The 17,223-nt window shown below is 46.2% G+C and overlaps 1 protein-coding gene across 3 annotated transcripts in view; it reads left to right on the plus strand.

The window, feature by feature from the left end:
- The first annotated feature begins 719 nt into the window (after positions 1-719).
- Positions 720-17,223, plus strand: part of ZDHHC15 (zinc finger DHHC-type palmitoyltransferase 15) — a 31,924-nt gene continuing 15,420 nt past the window's right edge. For all 3 annotated transcript variants that reach the window (XR_007775858.1, XM_050964690.1, XM_050964691.1), the window contains exons 1-6: positions 720-934; positions 9,393-9,419; positions 12,736-12,830; positions 13,750-13,870; positions 16,264-16,333; positions 17,011-17,043. Coding sequence is in view for 2 of the 3 variants with exons in the window: in XM_050964690.1 (XP_050820647.1) it covers positions 817-934; positions 9,393-9,419; positions 12,736-12,830; positions 13,750-13,870; positions 16,264-16,333; positions 17,011-17,043 (464 nt within the window). In the remaining variant the exon portion in view is untranslated. The remainder of the gene's footprint in view (positions 935-9,392; positions 9,420-12,735; positions 12,831-13,749; positions 13,871-16,263; positions 16,334-17,010; positions 17,044-17,223) is intronic.

The raw sequence follows: 17,223 nt of genomic DNA on the forward strand, positions 1-17,223 counted from the left end.
GTAGACAGCAGTTCAAATTCATAATCATTAGTGGTTTTGTATGTTGTTGCTAGTTCATAGGCTTTCACCAAAAGCTGTTCAAAGTAGTCTAGGCGCTGTCTAAAATGAGCTTTGATCTTGTATTTTTTCCATTTCTTCGTTTAGACACGTTGTAATCATAGGATTTTTCTCTTGTAAGAGAGCGTGATGATGATGCATTTCCTTGCTGCTGTTAATATTCTTCATAAATACATTTCTTTGTTATGAGACCCTTAACGTGCTTCAACACGGGGAAGGCAGAATGCAAAATCAGGTGGGGCTACTTAAACAAAGGGACTTCTATGGGTTGTGGTTACTTCAGTTGGTCACAGCTGCGAGCGGAAGGGGAGAACTGTATTCCATGCAGCAGACATTGCTACAGGCTAGGGACAAGGCGAGCAAGCTAAGATCGGTCCCCGGACCAGCTGCTGTTGGTGAGAGAGAGACGCTTTGGCCGTTCCCAGAGCGCTTCCTCGGCTGTAGGAAGCTCCAGTTCTCTCTGGTCCAGCAGACGAACGATATTGTCCCGCCCACCTTGTGTCTCACCTACCAGCAGGGCTCCCGTCCCGCTGCACATCACCATTGCCACCTTCCCACCCGCTCCGTGCTAACAGCCTTTGCTGTGCACTGCCAGCGCAGTCCCCGCCAGGGGGCGCTGCGGCGCAATGGCCAGCGGCGCCGGACCTCCGCCAGCCGCAGCTTGCCAGGCCTCCTCAGTAGAGTTCCGAGTCGCCGGCCTCCGCGCCCTGCGTCAGCCCCTCTCTATGGATCGCCGATGCGGATGGGGCTGGGGGGAAGATGGCTCTGTCTAGGGGGCTGCGGTGCTGCCAGCGGGTGCTCGCCTGGGTGCCGGTCGTTATCATCACCCTGGTGGTGCTCTGGTCCTACTACGCCTACGTGTGCGAGCTCTGCCTGGGTGAGTGGGGGAGGGGGCGCTGCCCGGCTGGGCTGATGAGGGGGGCTCGTGGCTCGGCTGGGCGAGCGAGGGCTGGTGGGGGCTCTGCCCGGGTGGGCTGGGTGAGTGGGGGGGCCTCTCTCTGGGTGGGGGGGGGGCTCTGCCCGGGTGGGCTGGGTGAGTGGGGGGGCCTCTCTCTGGGTGGGGGGGGGGCTCTGCCCGGGTGGGCTGGGTGAGTGGGGGGGCCTCTCTCTGGGTGGGGGGGGGGCTCTGCCCGGGTGGGCTGGGTGAGTGGGGGGGCCTCTGGGTGGGGGGGGGGCTCTGCCCGGGTGGGCTGGGTGAGTGGGGGGGCCTCTGGGTGGGGGGGGCTCTGCCCGGGTGGGCTGGGTGAGTGGGGGAGCCTCTGGGTGGGGGGGGCTCTGCCCGGGTGGGCTGGGTGAGTGGGGGGGCCTCTGGGTGGGGGGGGCTCTGCCCGGGTGGGCTGGGTGAGTGGGGGGGCCTCTGGGGGGGGGGGGCTCTGCCCGGGTGGGCTGGGTGAGTGGGGGGGCCTCTCTCTGGGTGAGGGGGGGCTCTGCGCGGGTGGGCTGGGTGAGGGGGGTGGCTCTCCCTGGGTGAGGGGGGACCTGCGCGGGTGGGCTGGGAGCTGAAGTTTGGGTGAGAGGTGGAGTGAGGCTCTGCTTGAGAGACTGGGGAACAGGATTGAGGGGCCACTGGATGAATAAATGTGTTTGTGTGACGCAGCGTCAGTAACCTGGGGTGAAGTAAAAGGTGACACCCTCATATTCCCTCCCATCCTATATATGAGGGGGTGTATATGTGGGGTCTCCCAGAAGGCGAGGGAGGACTGAAGAGAGTCTGGCAAGAGGAAAGGGTCTAAATATTTGGCCCCAGCGGGAGGGGGATTCATTCCCTTCTAGATTGGGAGGAGATGGGGAGACAAATATTCTCTCCCATGACGATGGCAGCAGCATTGCCAACTCTAAGCTTTAAAAAAATTCACTATTTGAGCACCCCAAAATAATGGCAACTAGAAATAATAGTTTTTAGATGCTTTTTATTTACCTTCTGGGGGTTTGAGTAAAGGCTCAAGCTTTTTCCTGCAACCATGAATGCTAGAATCTTTTTTAAAGAAATGAACGCTGAGATTCTTGTATGATTGTGTGACTCCAAGAGCTTGGGTTTGACAAAAAGCCCTAAATATTCTGAGACTTATGATACCATAAGCGTTGACAATACGATGATGGTAGTAAAACTGGCATTAATATGCAGGGTGAGAGCAGCAGTGTTACGTTTGGCTGTAAATACATTCTTTGCATATGGGCCCTTTAAATTCTTGTTGGGTAGATTACACAGAAAAGAGAGACATCCAGATATAGACCAGTTGGTCAGCATCTGTGGTCACTTGGACACAACATCTGTCACCACTGATCTTTCATTGAGTCTCATCTCAGAAGTGTAAGACAGTAGGTAACAGTGACTAACTTTGGGTTTGCATTGTCTAATGCAATAGCAGTAGTTCAGAAATACACCATTATTTGTGAAGTTATTGTGGATAAGGACTAGTATTACTGAGTCTTAATAGGATGATTCATCTGGTCTTGTATTGGTACAGTTGAGTCCACAGGGAATGTAATTTACCATGAGTTTCAGGAGAGTTGGGGAGGTAGCTCTGCTTTTTGCATCTTGCTATGTGTATACAGCTGCAGTAGCAGAGGGAAGTATGTGTAAATGATCGGGAATCACACCCTGTAGCTCATACTGTAGATGTAACCTTAGATGTAGAAAGTGACTTGTTCTAATGACCAAGATATTTGTGTTTCCCATTAGCATGCCAGTTCCAGGATGGGATTAATTTGGGGAATTTTAGTGTTACACCAGGTATCCTACTACCCCAGATTCATGTCTGGGTTCTTTTCTCAGCTGATGTTGAACTGGTATTGTTGGCTGTTGAATGTGGAGTTGAATCTGAATCTCACATTCTCAGATGCTATGGGGATGGGTTCATAAAAATAAATATGAAGTTGAGGGGATAGGAGAAGACACAGACCTCTAATGAAATTTCATGTTAGTGGACCCTGAACCGTATTTAACAGTGGTTTCCATTTAAATTAAATAAAGAATAGTGAGTGATGCTCTGCAGTGCAGACCAATTTCTTTTGTCTCTTTATCTAACCTCGGCTTTTGCTACTTAAATGACCAATTCATAAGAGCAATGAGTGCAGTCTACAATAAATTGTTTTGTTCCAGTATTACCTAAGAGGCTAAATGATTATTAGTAAGTTTGCAGGCAAGTTTAAAATAATATAATCTGTGTAATAGTAGAGTATTTAACATTTCTATAGCACTTTGTGGTAGGATGTCTGGGTGCAATCCATGAAGGTATTTAGGCAGCTATGTCCCATTTATAAGCACCTGAGTCCTGTTTTTAAGCATCACTGCAGTGCTTAAAACTCCTGCTTGGCTGCCACCTAATCCAATAGGTACCTAAACTCACTCAGCGCCTCTGGGCATGTGCACTGCAGCCTTTCTCTGGGAACCAGAGATAGATCAGGTGAGTGCCTTAGCCACCAGACTATGGAATATCCTGATATAGGTCTTCCTCAGTCTCTCCTATTGAAGGTATTCCACTTTAATTTAAATAATGGAATAATAAATAGTAATTGGACCAGGGAAAGAGTTAAAATGACTCCATAGCCTAGTGATTAGAGCACTCACTTGACAGGTGGCAGACCCCTGTTCAAATCCCTTCTACCCCTCAGTAGGGTGGAGGACTTGAATCAGGGGGTCTCCAACATCCTGCAGGATTACCCTATGCTTTAGACTACAGGTTATATGGGAAGACCTCCTGGTCCTTCTGTCTCCCTGTCATTTGGGTTGGGCCCCACATGCAGCTTTGGTGGCCAAACACCTATCTTCCCCTGGTTTCTGGATCACTGGCAAAGATAGATGCCTCCTTGCAGCCCATAGTTAGGTGCTTATCTCTGTGAGAGGGGCCAGGCTTAACATAGACCCCTCTGGTCAGCATCTCTCATTGGCTAGCTTAGGTGGCTCCTCACCGAACATGCTGGCTTTGTGGGTTGCAGTCTAAGGGGCCTATCCCTCCCCTTTCATTATATAAGGAACTTAGTACCTAACACAGGCTTTCTGGATCTCAACGGCATTTGTGTGATTTTTCTAGGCACCTAAAAGGCATCACAAAGCCTGAATCTCTTCATGGGTCACCACTTATGTGCCTATCATGTGACCCAAGAAGGAGTTAAACCTCCTCACTAGGCAGAAAGGAAGATGCTGCTCCTAAAAGAGATGGGTAGAGCTGTCAGTCCTGGAAAGAAGAGCTGACAGCTGTGTTTGTTAAGCTCTTGGGAGGTGGAACTGGTGGCTGTGCCTCTTTATTGGGTAAAGCCAAATAAAGGAAGCAGAGGTCACCAAGAGGACTGAGGGATGTTTCTGAGATGAGGAAAGAGCTGCTTTCTGGTCTCCTCGTAACCTGGGAGGCTCTTGAACCAAACACCAAGGAGGGGAGTGGAGAAACCACGTAAACATTTGCTTGTCTTGTGCTCAGGACTGTACTGGTGGTAGCCAGAACAGTAACCATGGTGAGATCTATTTTTGTTTTTCTACAGTTGGACTAGGTACAAGGAAGTTGACTACATGTTGAAATGAAACAACAAATGCAGGACAAGAGAAGCCACCTCATGACTTTTTTTTAATTTTCCTTTTACTTTATTCCTTTTAAGAATTAATTTAAAGGGACTGTAACCCCCATCTGTGGTTTGGTCTGTAGTTTGCTATCCCAAAGAGGTTAACAAAATATATGCCTAAAGTACCATTGGAGTTTTGGGAAGTGTTTTGATAGCAGGGCTATATAAGTTTAGTAATAATAATATTTAGCTCTTATAAGATCAAATCCAACTCCCATTATAGTCAATTGGGCCAATATCGCACTTTTCAACTGTAGATTGTCCTGCAGCCACAAACTGGGTGAAGTGTTTCAAACAGAATGACACCGAGGGAACAGGAAGTTTGTTTCCTGTGTTCTTGGTCAAACAAACCATTTGTCTCTTCAAAGCCCATGCAGAACAGACAGGACCTCACTGTCTAAGGGCTTGTCTACATCAGAAAGTTGCAGCGCTGGTGAGGGAGTTACAGCGCTGCAACTTAGGAGGTGTACACATCTGCAGGGCACCACCAGCGCTGCAACTCCCTGTTTGCAGCGCTGGCCGTACTCCCGTTTTGTCTCGGGTGTAGAGGATCCAGCGCTGGTGATCCAGCGCTGGTAATCAAGTATAGACACTTACCAGCGCTTTTCTTGACCTCCGTGGAATAAGCAGGTATCCCAGCATACCTGAGGAAGCCTCTGGTAATCAAGCTGGTCTCCTTCCCCGGCTTGCTCTCGCGTTCCCCGAACCCCGAGCAAGCAGGTCTCCTTCCCTGCGGTTTGCAGGGTGGTTCCGGGAACGCGAGAGCAAACCGGGGAAGGAGACCAGCTTCGCCGCGGTTTGCTCTCGCGTTCCGCGAACCACCCTGCAAACCGCAGGGAAGGAGACCTGCTTGCTCGGGTTCGGGGAACGCGAGAGCAAACCGGGGAAGGAGACCAGCTTCGCCGCGGTTTGCTCTCGCGTTCCCCGAACAAGCAGGTCTCCTTCCCTGCGGTTTGCACGGTGGTTCGCGGAACGCGAGAGCAAACCGCGGCGAAGCTGGTCTCCTTTCCCGGTTTGCTCTCGCGTTCCCCGAACCCGAGCAAGCAGGTCTCCTTCCCTGCGGTTTGCACGGTGGTTCGCGGAACGCGAGAGCAAACCGCGGCGAAGCTGGTCTCCTTTCCCGGTTTGCTCTCGCGTTCCCCGAAACCCCTTGAAGCCGCCCAACAGCGCTGCAGTGTGGCCACATCTAACACCACTTGCAGCGCTGGTTGCTGTAAGTGTGGCCACTCTGCAGCGCTGGCCCTATACAGCTGTACTAATACAGCTGTAACAACCAGCGCTGCAAAATTTTAGATGTAGACATGGCCTAAGATTTCACCTGACTGACAGACACAGACAGACAGACACTCTCTCTCACACTCATTGTATGAAACTCAGTTTATCTGTATTGGAAGGATGCATGGCTGAATTGATGCTCTTAGGATTTGAATCTGCTTTTCTAGGGAATGCACATATCTGAAAACTGATGCTTAGAGCAATAAGTTGTCCCTTCCAAACTCTTGGCATAATAGCTTTTCTTTCAGATTCTGTAACATAGTACCACTGTGAGTTTGAAACAGTGTAGAGGTGATGTGCTCTATTCCAGAGGGAATATCTCATGCTGTTATCACTGCAGCTATTGCTGCCTGATTTGGATATGAAGCCGTTCTTCAGAGGGGGTCTGGTTCCAGTGACTGTCTGATGGATGCTGCCACAGCATGAGAATGAGAGGGAATGAGTGTGCTGGAGGCGTGAATATTATGCCATGTTAAGGAGGAGGGAAAAGAACAAACTGTTGCAAAACCATAGGGTTAAAGCTTCTTTCTACTCCCACTAAAGCAGAACCTTGGGCTTATGATGCCTGGGAGGATCCTAGTGTGGGCATGAAAATGAGCCTTAGGAGGGAGCCAGGCAGCAGTTTTGTAATGCTAGTGAGGCCTTGTAGTGCTGATTTTTCAAAGAACCAAAGAAAAGGGAAGAGGATATTGCATATTCAAATATGAATGAGTGAAAACATTTTTACTTAGCTAATTTCAAATAGCCTACAGCCCAAAAGTACCAGGTAGCATGGCATTAACAAAAGCCATCTTCATCAACGTAAGCAATGCATCTCAGTTCTCATTCTAATTTGTATTTTCCATGTGAACTGGTTGAAAGACTATATTCAAAGAGTAGTTATCAATGGTTCTTTGTCAAACTGGGAGTGTGTTTCTAGTGGAGTCCTGCAGCACTCAGTTCTGGGTCAGGTACTGTTCAGTGTTTTCATTAATTACTTAGATAATGGAATGGAGAGTGTGCTTATAAAATTTGTGGATGACACCAAGCTGGGAGGGATTGCAAGTGTTTTGGGAGATAGGATTAGAGTTCAAAATGACCTTGACAAATCGGAGGTGTGGTCTGGAATCAACAAGACAAAATTCAATAAAACCAAATGCAGAGCACTACACTTAAGAAGGAAAAATCAAATGCACAACTACAAAATGGGGAATAACTGGCTAGATGGAAGTACTGCTGAAAAGGATTTGGTGATTATAGTGGATCACAAATTGAATGTGAGTCAACAATGTGGTGCAGTTGCAAAAAATGGCTAATGTCATTCTGAGGTGTCCTAACAGGAATGTTAAATGAGAGGTGATTATCCTGATCTACTCGGCACTGCTCATGCCTCAGCTAGAGTACTGTGTCCAATTCTGGGGGCCATGCTTTAGAAAAGATCTTGTAAAATTGAGGGAGTCCAGAGGAGAACAATAAAAATGATAAAAGATTTAGAAAACCTGATCTGTGAGGAAAGGTTATAAAAACTGGGCATGTTTAGTCTTAAGAAAAGAAGACTGGGACCTGGTAACAGTCTTATGTGTGTTAAAGGCTGTTATAAAGAGGGCTTTGAGGTAGGACAGGAAGTAATTTAGATTAGATATTAGAAAACTTTCTAACTGTAAGGATAGTTAAGATCTGGAATAGACTTCCAAGAGAGATTGTGGAATCCCCATTGTGGGAGGTTTTTAAGAGCAGGTTAAACATACACCTGTCAGGGAAGGTCCAGGTTTACTCAGCCCTGCCCTCAACATAGGGAGCTGGACCTGAATTATGTTCTGTCATGGGTATAAGATAAATTGATGAGATGAAACTCGATGTAGTTAAGTCTTATTTACCCAGGTAGAAATTGCAGCTGTTTTGGAAACATTAAGAGTTCCAAAGGACCAGAGCATTGATGTTTTCCCAGAAGCTGAATAATGACTCTAGAACTGGTATGGAGGAGCCAGCCGTTGTTTCTAGATAAACGTGGATCAGATCTGCTCAATTTTCAAGGTGGTTTTACCCTGTCTCCTAAACTCGTATGTTTCCTGCTACTGACACAATCTCTTGTGTCTCATCATTCTAACTTAAGCATTTATAAGTCATCTAAATCATATGACCCCAGGACAGTCAAGAATAGTAGGAACTCTTTAATACCGCAATATGGTATCAACAACTTCTCTTAATTCATCAGTATCTCTTCCTGTAGAACCCTGTGTTTTCCTGGGGGAAGTCTCCCTTTTAAATACTGTCTTGATCCCACTAGGTTTAGCTTGTTGGAGCAAATGAATCACCGCCCAAAAGCTTGCTTGTTTATGAGTGTTTGCCAAAAGGTGTTGAACCTTCAAAAAAATCAAAGGTGTAATTACACATGCTAAGCTGTATCAAAATGTCTGATCATATGTGTAAAGTTACCTGTGTAACTTTATATCTTCAGTTTCCCACCTGGAGTAATTGTGTTTTTATTCAACAGTCAGTTTTAGAAATATTTGCCATACTTGTAACAGAGTTTAAAAAACACCAAAATTTCTGTAACAGAGGTTTTTTAATCTTGTTCCCTCCCCAGAGAGAGAGAGAGAGATTTGGGAAGAGGTAGAAGTATATGCTAAAATGACAGATCTTTTTGGACCTCAGTTTCTTTACCAAAAACGTATTGTGGCTAACGATACTTGTGCATTTCCTGAGAATTTGTTCTTTTTATCCACCAGCAAGGCTCAGCTTTGTAGCCACTAACCACCAGCTGAGAACTGGGCAGATCTCCTATTGCAGCTTGCCAATTTTGCCGCTCCTTAAATCAACCTGGAGGGGTAACTACTGAGCAACACAAATTTCTCACAGCTCTCTCTCGCCTCCTCACCGTGCAACTGCTCTTTACTCAGAGTAGCTGTTGAGCAATGTACCCCTCTTCCCTGCAGGTTGAAGCAAGCAGTGAGCTCCATAGTGCTCTTGGCGTCCTGTTAATCCAGATTGCAGCTAGATGGGTCCAAGTAAAACCCTGTATGTCATTGCAGAGTACCACTGATTGGCTATCTGGCGAGGCCATGACAGTCTGTTTTAATTTTACACTGATACAAAATTAACTGTACATCCCTGGATATTAATGAACAAGATTTCCAATGTAAAAATGAAAGCAGTTGGAAACTAGCTCCAAGCAGGCATATCAGTAAATAAGTGAAGCTGTTATTTGGACAGGCCGTTAGAGGAGCCCTGATTATCTAGCAGGCATCAATACCATTGGGAGTCCTGAGAAAAATTACGTTTTGTAGGAATGGAAAATACATTTTATTATGGAGACCATTCAAGTGAATAAATGAAAATAGATGCTTTCCCAGGTGTAGTGTTATGTCTGATCACGGTTTAATGATCAAAATAGGGAATCCTTTCTTTTTGATCTTCTAACATATTGAAATTCTTTTTTTTTTATTTTGTTTTAGAAAAGATTATAGACTGCTTTGGGAATTTCATCTGCTGCATGAACATGTACTTGTTTTTTTCTTTTTCAGTGACTCTAACCAATCCCGTAGAACAAGGTAGGTGAATCTTATTAAATACCTTGTCCGTAGTTCCTAAAGTGCATGAACATCTATTTAAAAGAAAGCAATTGAAACCGTTTTTTGTATATTTATATACATGCAGCTCTCAAGAGAAGGAAGGGAAAGGGTATTTGCACTGAATCTCCAAATAGTAGGATCTTTCAGTTCAGTAACAAGAAAATTTAAAAGCAAATGTTTCCACACTCCAGCAGACCACAAACAATAACTTCTTGTAGAATTCTATTAAACCATCATACTCTTTCAATATTTCCTCCCCCCAATTGCAGATTACTAGTATGTATATGGCATGTATCGAGAAGTGTTCTAACCTCTCTCCATGCTAGTGAAAAGTGCCAGCTGGAAGTGGAAATCCTCTGTTTATTCCCAGAACAAGTACAACACGGGCAACAGGGCATGCTCCCAAATTACCTCCACATACGTTATCCTACTTTTTCTGTAAAAACACTATCTCTGAATAGTAGTTCAGTCTCTGTGGCCCCAATTAATTTTCTTCATTGCTGTGTCAAGGCATTCAATTAATGCCTCTTTTAATAGTTTTGTAAAATAGACACCTCTCGACCAAGACCACTAAACTCATTTTCCATAGGCCACTGGGTAGCCATTGAATGATAATGACTTTCAGATTACAGTCTCTATATGAATTACAGCTAGTGGCCTAGGGGTGAAAGGTTTTATGTCCCATTACTAGTTCACCACTGCACTCTCCTTGTTTGCATGCACCTTCTTCAAATTCACTCAGTAATGTGTAAGTTTATTCTCATGGAGCAGAAGCAGAACTGCAAGGTCACTGAATAAATCAGGCAGGAGGAGCAGGCAGGATTAGACAGAACTATCATTGGCATGTACTGTCGGGGTTAAATTTCAGCCCCATGCGATGGGGTCAGTGGGAGTTTTGCCATTTGGCTCTTTGATCCAGATTCTCTGTCCTGCTCCATCCCTTTTGTGCTATTTTAATGGTACAAAAGGGATGCAGTCTGTCACTGTCTCTCGTGCCAGAGTTTTCCACAGCATGGGAGAGTCCCCAGCAGGTTTACAGCTGGCATGCATAGCTCCCACTCAACCCATCTCAGGGTATGGGGAGGAGTAGCAGCTTTGCTGATCTTCATCTGGCAGATTGGCCCTTGAGGACCCATGTCAGCCAGAACACATAAGAACAGCTTCCAAAGCAGAGAACTGGGGAGCCATAATTCACTCCCTGATGTCCTCCTCTTTCAGTGCTGCACCAAGCAGGTTCTTTACAGCAAAGTACTGCCCCAGTATCTTAAATGATCGCAAAGGAAATGTAGAAAATAGGGCAATAAGTTGATGATCCAGCAAAGTGTATCTTATTTATAAAGTTTGCCAGTGAACTTAAATCACTGCATGTAAGTTCCCTGGAGAAAAGTTTGCTCACCCTGACCCTTTTTTCCCAGAGAAGCCCCACTGTGCCACCTAACCAGCATAACTAAATTTTCAGCAAGAGTTATCTCCTTAAATGACAGTTTAAGAATGACTGAGTGCTTGCCCTATCCTGCTGGGATACTACAGAATCAGCTAGTGGCTTGTCACTCCCAAGTAACTAGCATCCCTTAGTTACGTCTCTTTCATTCTGCCTATGTTGTTTAAAAATATGTGCCCCCCAAAACAGTGCATTGCTGTTCTGCAGTATGCTGTTTCATCTGAAATCAGTGGAATATTTGGATCTGCCTCAGTGGGAGCCATTTCCAGTGTGAATTCTGTTACTTCTGAGATGAGCTTCTTAAATAAGCAGGGCCGGCGCTACCATTTAGGCAGCCTAGGCAATCGCCTAGGGCGCCAGGATTATTCAGGGGGGCGGCAGGCGGCTTCGGTTGACCTGCTACAGGCATGCCTGCAGACGGTCGGCTGCTCGCGCGGCTTCGGTGGAGCTGCCGCAGTCATGCCTGCGGACGGTCGGCTGCACGCGCGGCTCCGGTGGACTGCCCGCAGGCATGCCTGCGGCAGCTCCACCAGAGCCACGGACCAACAGACCCTCCGCAAGAATGACTGCGGCAGCTCCACTGGAGCCGTGGGATCAGCGCGGGGGGCGGCGAAATGGCCGTGCGCCTAGGGCGCGAGAAACCCTAGCGCCGGTCCTGTAAATAAGTATGACTTGCTTAAGACTACTTTGCACTATCCAGAGTAGAAATTCTTTTCTGATGTCACTCAGTAAATCGTGGGAAGGAGCAGGGTAAATGTCTTGGAGGGATTGTGAAGTAAGCTACTGTTTATTTCACAGAGAAAGGAAAATAGCTTTTAGGACACCTCAACATCTCAGAATTTTTTCAGTCCATCACATGTGTACAAACTATGTATATTATTGGTATGCACAGAGAATCCTACATTACTTCTAAATTACTATACTCTAGTTCTATATATATATATACATATAGCGAATGACACACTGGAAAGATCAATAATGCATCTAAACAGGCGTTCTGTCTACAACAGTGGGCAACATGGATGCTTCAGAGGAAGGTGTAACCTCTTATTGCATAGAATTGCTGGAGCCCGGAGCACCACTCCCCCCGCAGCTCCCCCTGCACGCCCTCAGCCCCAGCGCTGGATGGGTGGGTGGCACAGCTGGAGCACCCTGGTCCCGGAGCACTGGGCAGGCATGTGGTCCCAGCACTGGCTGGACAGACGGGCAGTGCAGCGTGGCCCCAGCCCCGGGCCTTGTGCACACCAGCCCCAGCCTGCCTGCCCCAGCATCTCTGCCGCATAAGAGCAGGAAGGGAACTGGAAGCAATCAGGAGGGGTCTTGGGAGCGGAGCATGGGCAGGGCCACGCCAGGCTGTTTGGGGAGGCACAGCCTTCCCCTGCTTATGCTACCCACTGCCCATGGATGTAACAGTAGTTCATACTGTAGTGTGTTTGAGCATTTAAAAAGATATCCAAGCCCTCTGCAAAGCTGAATCAGAACTGCCCTTTGCCCCTCTGAATCTCTTCGTATGCCTCACTTCAATGTCTCATGTCCTCCCAAATTCTTTCAAGTAAAGAAGTTTGTATATTGAAATAAGATTGTTGCAGGTACCTTGTTTTTTATATGATGGATTGCAAACCTGCTCCACAGCTGTGATCATTTCTGTTTTGCCTATTTGCTGAAAAGAAATGTTTCCCATTTTGCCTTCTCATATGAGCTTTGACAGCTGTAGTTAACAGTTCATAAGATATTTGATTTTTCCCATGATATAAAATTCCATTGGAGCATAATGTTTTTAAAATGAAGCACCCTGAATGGTGAAGAGTATAGAGTGACTTCTGTTTATGATTCATTATTCTTTTCTTCTCTTAGTGGCCTACCTCATGGTATTCCATGTCATCCTTGTGCTCTTTGTGTGGACATACTGGAAGTCTGTTTTTACTCTTCCGCTGCAGCCAGATAAAAAGGTAAGGACCTAAGTACTCTGTCTACACTTTCTTCTGTTCCTTATCTTAGGCTTGCAGTGGATGAAAAGTGGAGAATTCAAGAAATCCACCTATACGACTGTTTCCAAGGACAACTGATGAGTCTTTCTGGCTAGATGGAAATGTGTCTGTGCTGTCCATAAAAAAGAGTGCAGTTGAACTGTTCTGAGAATTGTTTATATTAAGCTGTCTAGGGACCTTACAGCAGGCATGGTGTTGCTTTACTTTCAAGTGGTTTAGAAGTGAACAGGATTTTAAATGGTCAAGGATAATGGGATTTATTATTAATTTACATATTTTAATGTCTTCGATCCCCAAGCATTTAACCAATCCTGAGGTTCTTACTCAATCTAACTTCGTTATACCTGTTGGTAAAATATTCGGCAAAATACCAACCTCAGAAGGCTATCATGAGATTGAGTTAATGAATGTTTGTGCAGCACTTTAAAAATACAGCTCCAGAGCCTGTGCTTAGTTACAAAGAAGTAAATTTATGTCTGTGGAATACTCCAGATTTGAACTAATGTAGCTGAGAAAAGAATCTGCTTCATAAAGTGCAATGTAAATGCCGCTGTTGCTGTTATCATTATTATTTTAGTTATTTAATGAAGAGAAAACATCTAAGACAATATGTGGTAGTGAAGCTAATATATTATATTATGCTGTGACCTCAGTTTCAGTTTGTGTCTCTTATGAGTGGATCAGTTAGTTCCCCAACATTTGGTCTGTCCAACAATGAATACCTCTCTGTTTATCTCATAAATGAAAGCCCTTCGAAGTGTGATTAATGTTTGTGCTTTGGAAGTAGTGAGAGGATAATGGCTTTTCCAACCTGGCCTACCTTTGAAATATTACTGTACTATACATGGATAACTGGTCCTCTCATCATTTCTGCTTCTAGTTCCATATGTCCTATGCTGACAAAGAGCGCTATGAAAATGAAGAGAGACCGGAGGTGCAGAGGCAGATTCTTGTCGAAATTGCAAGGAAGTTGCCAGTGTACACAAGAACGGGGAATGGAGGTCAGCTAAAGCAGAGGGCTTTGTTGATGTAAATCTATTCAATCTTACTAAGCATGGTACTCTGGCAATCCAGCTTATACTGGCAAGTAACTGCAAATCCCTCGTGCCAAGACATACTGCTAAAGGATTTGGGTGCTCAGAACTTTAATGCTGAGGAAATAATGTTAGTTTAAAAGGATTTTCTTCCTGGCTTCCTACTCCAGCCCTCCTGATTGGGGAAAATGAGAAATCCTTGAACACTTACCCCATTTCCAAGTAGAGTGCCAGGTGCTTAGTAGTCTTATGTTGTCATCTTTTCTGTATTTATAGTAGCTGGATTCCCAGGCTATACTTATTAATGTAGAATCATGGGCATAGCTTGGGGGGAATAAGAGGGTATTCCCCTCCCTCCCCCCCTGCAAAGTGCAGCTCAAGCAGGCATGGAATTTGTTCCCCTGCCCCACCATGGCCCCTTTGGCCTAACTGCAGCTGCACCCTTAGAGGTGGAAGCCAAACTACACCTATGTGTAGAACCAAATCGTTGTCTTTTTTTCCCATTTCAAAGGGGATTTGACCTGAGTAAAGACTGCAGGACATGGTCCCATAATGAGGTCAACAGTTATTGTCCCTCATGGACCTAGTTCTGCAGCCAAATACAAATTGTTACTCCTGGGGGAAATTCTGTGCCACTACACATGTACAGAATTTGTCCTCTGCAGATTTCTTTGCTTCCCCACAGAAAAATTACTTTCTGACAGGGAAGCAAAGGGAACCCACAAGAATGGTCATGTGACCCTCCCCAGCAATATGTTTTGGATGCGCAGTGCAGCCTGCAGAGAGGTAAATCACTGTGGGGCAGAGGGTGGGACTTGAGAAGACCCGGCTGGTGGCTCCTACCCTGTGCTGGGCTCAGCTGCTAGTTCTGGCTGGGCTGGGGAGGATGCAGGACTTCCTCTTCCCCAGCATGGCATCCAGGGCTGTGTCAGACCCACCCCCAGATTTCTCTCCCTGCTGTAGGAAGCTCTGCAAACTCCACCCCCTCCCCCTCCACACACACCCCAATGTGCTTCCTGCAGCCATCGCTCCTCAGCTGCAGAGGGAGGGATCGTTGTACAGGGAGGTGCTCCCCCCTCCGTCCAGCCCCCCTGCATCTACACCCTTCCCTCATACCCAGACTGTCCCACCAAACCTCATCTCCTCCCTGCTGCAAACAGACCTCCCCAACGAGGCCTACCCCCTTGCACTTGGACTATCCTGACGAGCCGCTCACACCCAGATCCCCACCGTACCGAGCCCCAGCAAGCCACCCATACCTGGATCTGCACCATACCAAGGCCCAACTAGCTGCACCTTGATCCTCACCCCACTGAGCCCCACTCCTGCAGCATCTGGATCCCACCACTGAGGTTCCCCCACCACCATTCTCTGCACCCGGACTCCCCTGCTGAGCTCTGGCCCCACACAGCCAGACCCGCACCCCGCTGAGCCCCAACCACCTTCATCTGGACCACCTGCTGAGTCCCATTAACGTTGCACCCAGAACCCCCAACAAACCCCTGTGCATCCAGATCCCCACCACACCCGGATCTCCCACTGAGCCACCTGCACTCAGATTACCCCAGACAGAACCTTCTCACCCCACACCTGGAGCCCCTCACACTAAGCCCCTCCACACTTGGATCCTGCCTTGCTGAGCCTGCCTGCCCACACCTAGTGCAATTGGCACAGAGGGGTGAGGTTCTGGGGTGTTTCTGGGGCAGGCCTAGTCCTTGTGCTGTGTCAGGATTGGATGCAGCCTCACCACTGAGTCCGTGTCCTGAGGGGAGCTGCACAGTGATCTCCTGCCTCTGTACAGCCACTGGTCTGTGCTTCCTAATGCCAGGCTGGAGCTTCCACATTTATTTATTGACAAATAAAATTTGCAGAATTTTAAAATATTGTGTGCAGAATTTTTAATTTTTTGGCACAGAATGCCCTCCGGAGTAACGCATGGAACTCTTGTTGAAGCCTAAAGGAGTTCTATGGTTGAGGTTGCTGCAGCATTCAGGCCTGTGTATTCTTTAGTCAGCAAACTTAGGATCTGAAGTACGCAACTTTTGTACTAGGCCATTGTTTAAATGGAGCTTTTTTCAAAGCCACAACACAAATGTACATGTGTACACACATCCTGTTTCTACGTTTCTTTTAACTACCTTCGAGCTGGATATACGTTCACCGCAAAGCCAGCCGCTAGGAGTATTAGGACCACCATTTATCTGTTTTTTGCCTGGCAGCCTAAGTCAACTGCCAAGTTGTATAGGACCCAGTTATGCAGGAAGGGATGAAAACATGAAGAGAGTGTTAAGTGTGTGTTCTCTTTTTGCTCATTATTTAACACTAGCTACTAACACTAATACTTCTGTGTTTAATTTTAGCTATTCGATTCTGTGATAGATGCCAGCTAATCAAACCTGACCGTTGTCACCACTGTTCTGTTTGTGCTATGTAAGTTGTTGAAATGTTTTGACACCAGTGAATTGAGCCACTGTTAAGCAACAAAAATGACAATGTCTTAAACACAGAGGTCCCCAAATGTTTTTCTGTGTTCAAGAACAGCCACACAATAAGGGCAAAACAATCAAAAAGGCTTCTGCTAGGTCTTGTGCACATGTGTGTGCCAGCACCTACATGCACATAAGTGTCAGCGTTTGCACTCCCAAAACACTGTGTGTCCCTAAGAAGTTTTGTGTTTATAGTTTCCTACAATAGTGCCTGCATGGGTGTGAATCTGCTGGAACGTTTGCCAACTTATGAAAGGTACTAGCCACCGTCAGTGCACTCAAAAAATAATGTTTTTTTTAATATGTCAGGCCTTTGCTATGTATTGGTAATGCAAAGATTGTACGCACCCCAGAGCAGAAACCATCTTCATTTTTTGTCTTGTACAGCACCAAGGACGTCAGTAGCTCTTACAAGAACAACAAACAGTCCACCTTAAACATGGTGACTGCCTTAAGAATGATGGAATGATAGCAGCCATCTTAAATCTATCTCTTTGTAGAAATACAACACAAAACTGAAGATTTTGTTGCTGATCTGCAGTTGGTGGAGTCTTTGTTTATGAGTCTAAGTTCCAATCATACGGATCCTCTTTGTTGTATTCTTTTTCTTTCCTTTTGCAGGTGTGTGTTAAAAATGGATCATCATTGCCCATGGTATGTCCAGGATATTGGTCTGTATCTTTCTGAAAGTAAAGGCTGTTTAAATCCTTTTCTTGGTATAGTGTCCGCATGCCTCTTTCTTTTATCACAGAGGATGTCTCTCTTTCTGTGTTTGGCACTGTATGAAATGGCCATACTGGGAAGACTTGCTTGGAGCATTTGATTTCTTTTGAG

The sequence above is a fragment of the Gopherus flavomarginatus genome, chromosome 8 (assembly GCF_025201925.1).
Source record: "Gopherus flavomarginatus isolate rGopFla2 chromosome 8, rGopFla2.mat.asm, whole genome shotgun sequence".
Taxonomy (NCBI): domain Eukaryota; kingdom Metazoa; phylum Chordata; order Testudines; family Testudinidae; genus Gopherus; species Gopherus flavomarginatus.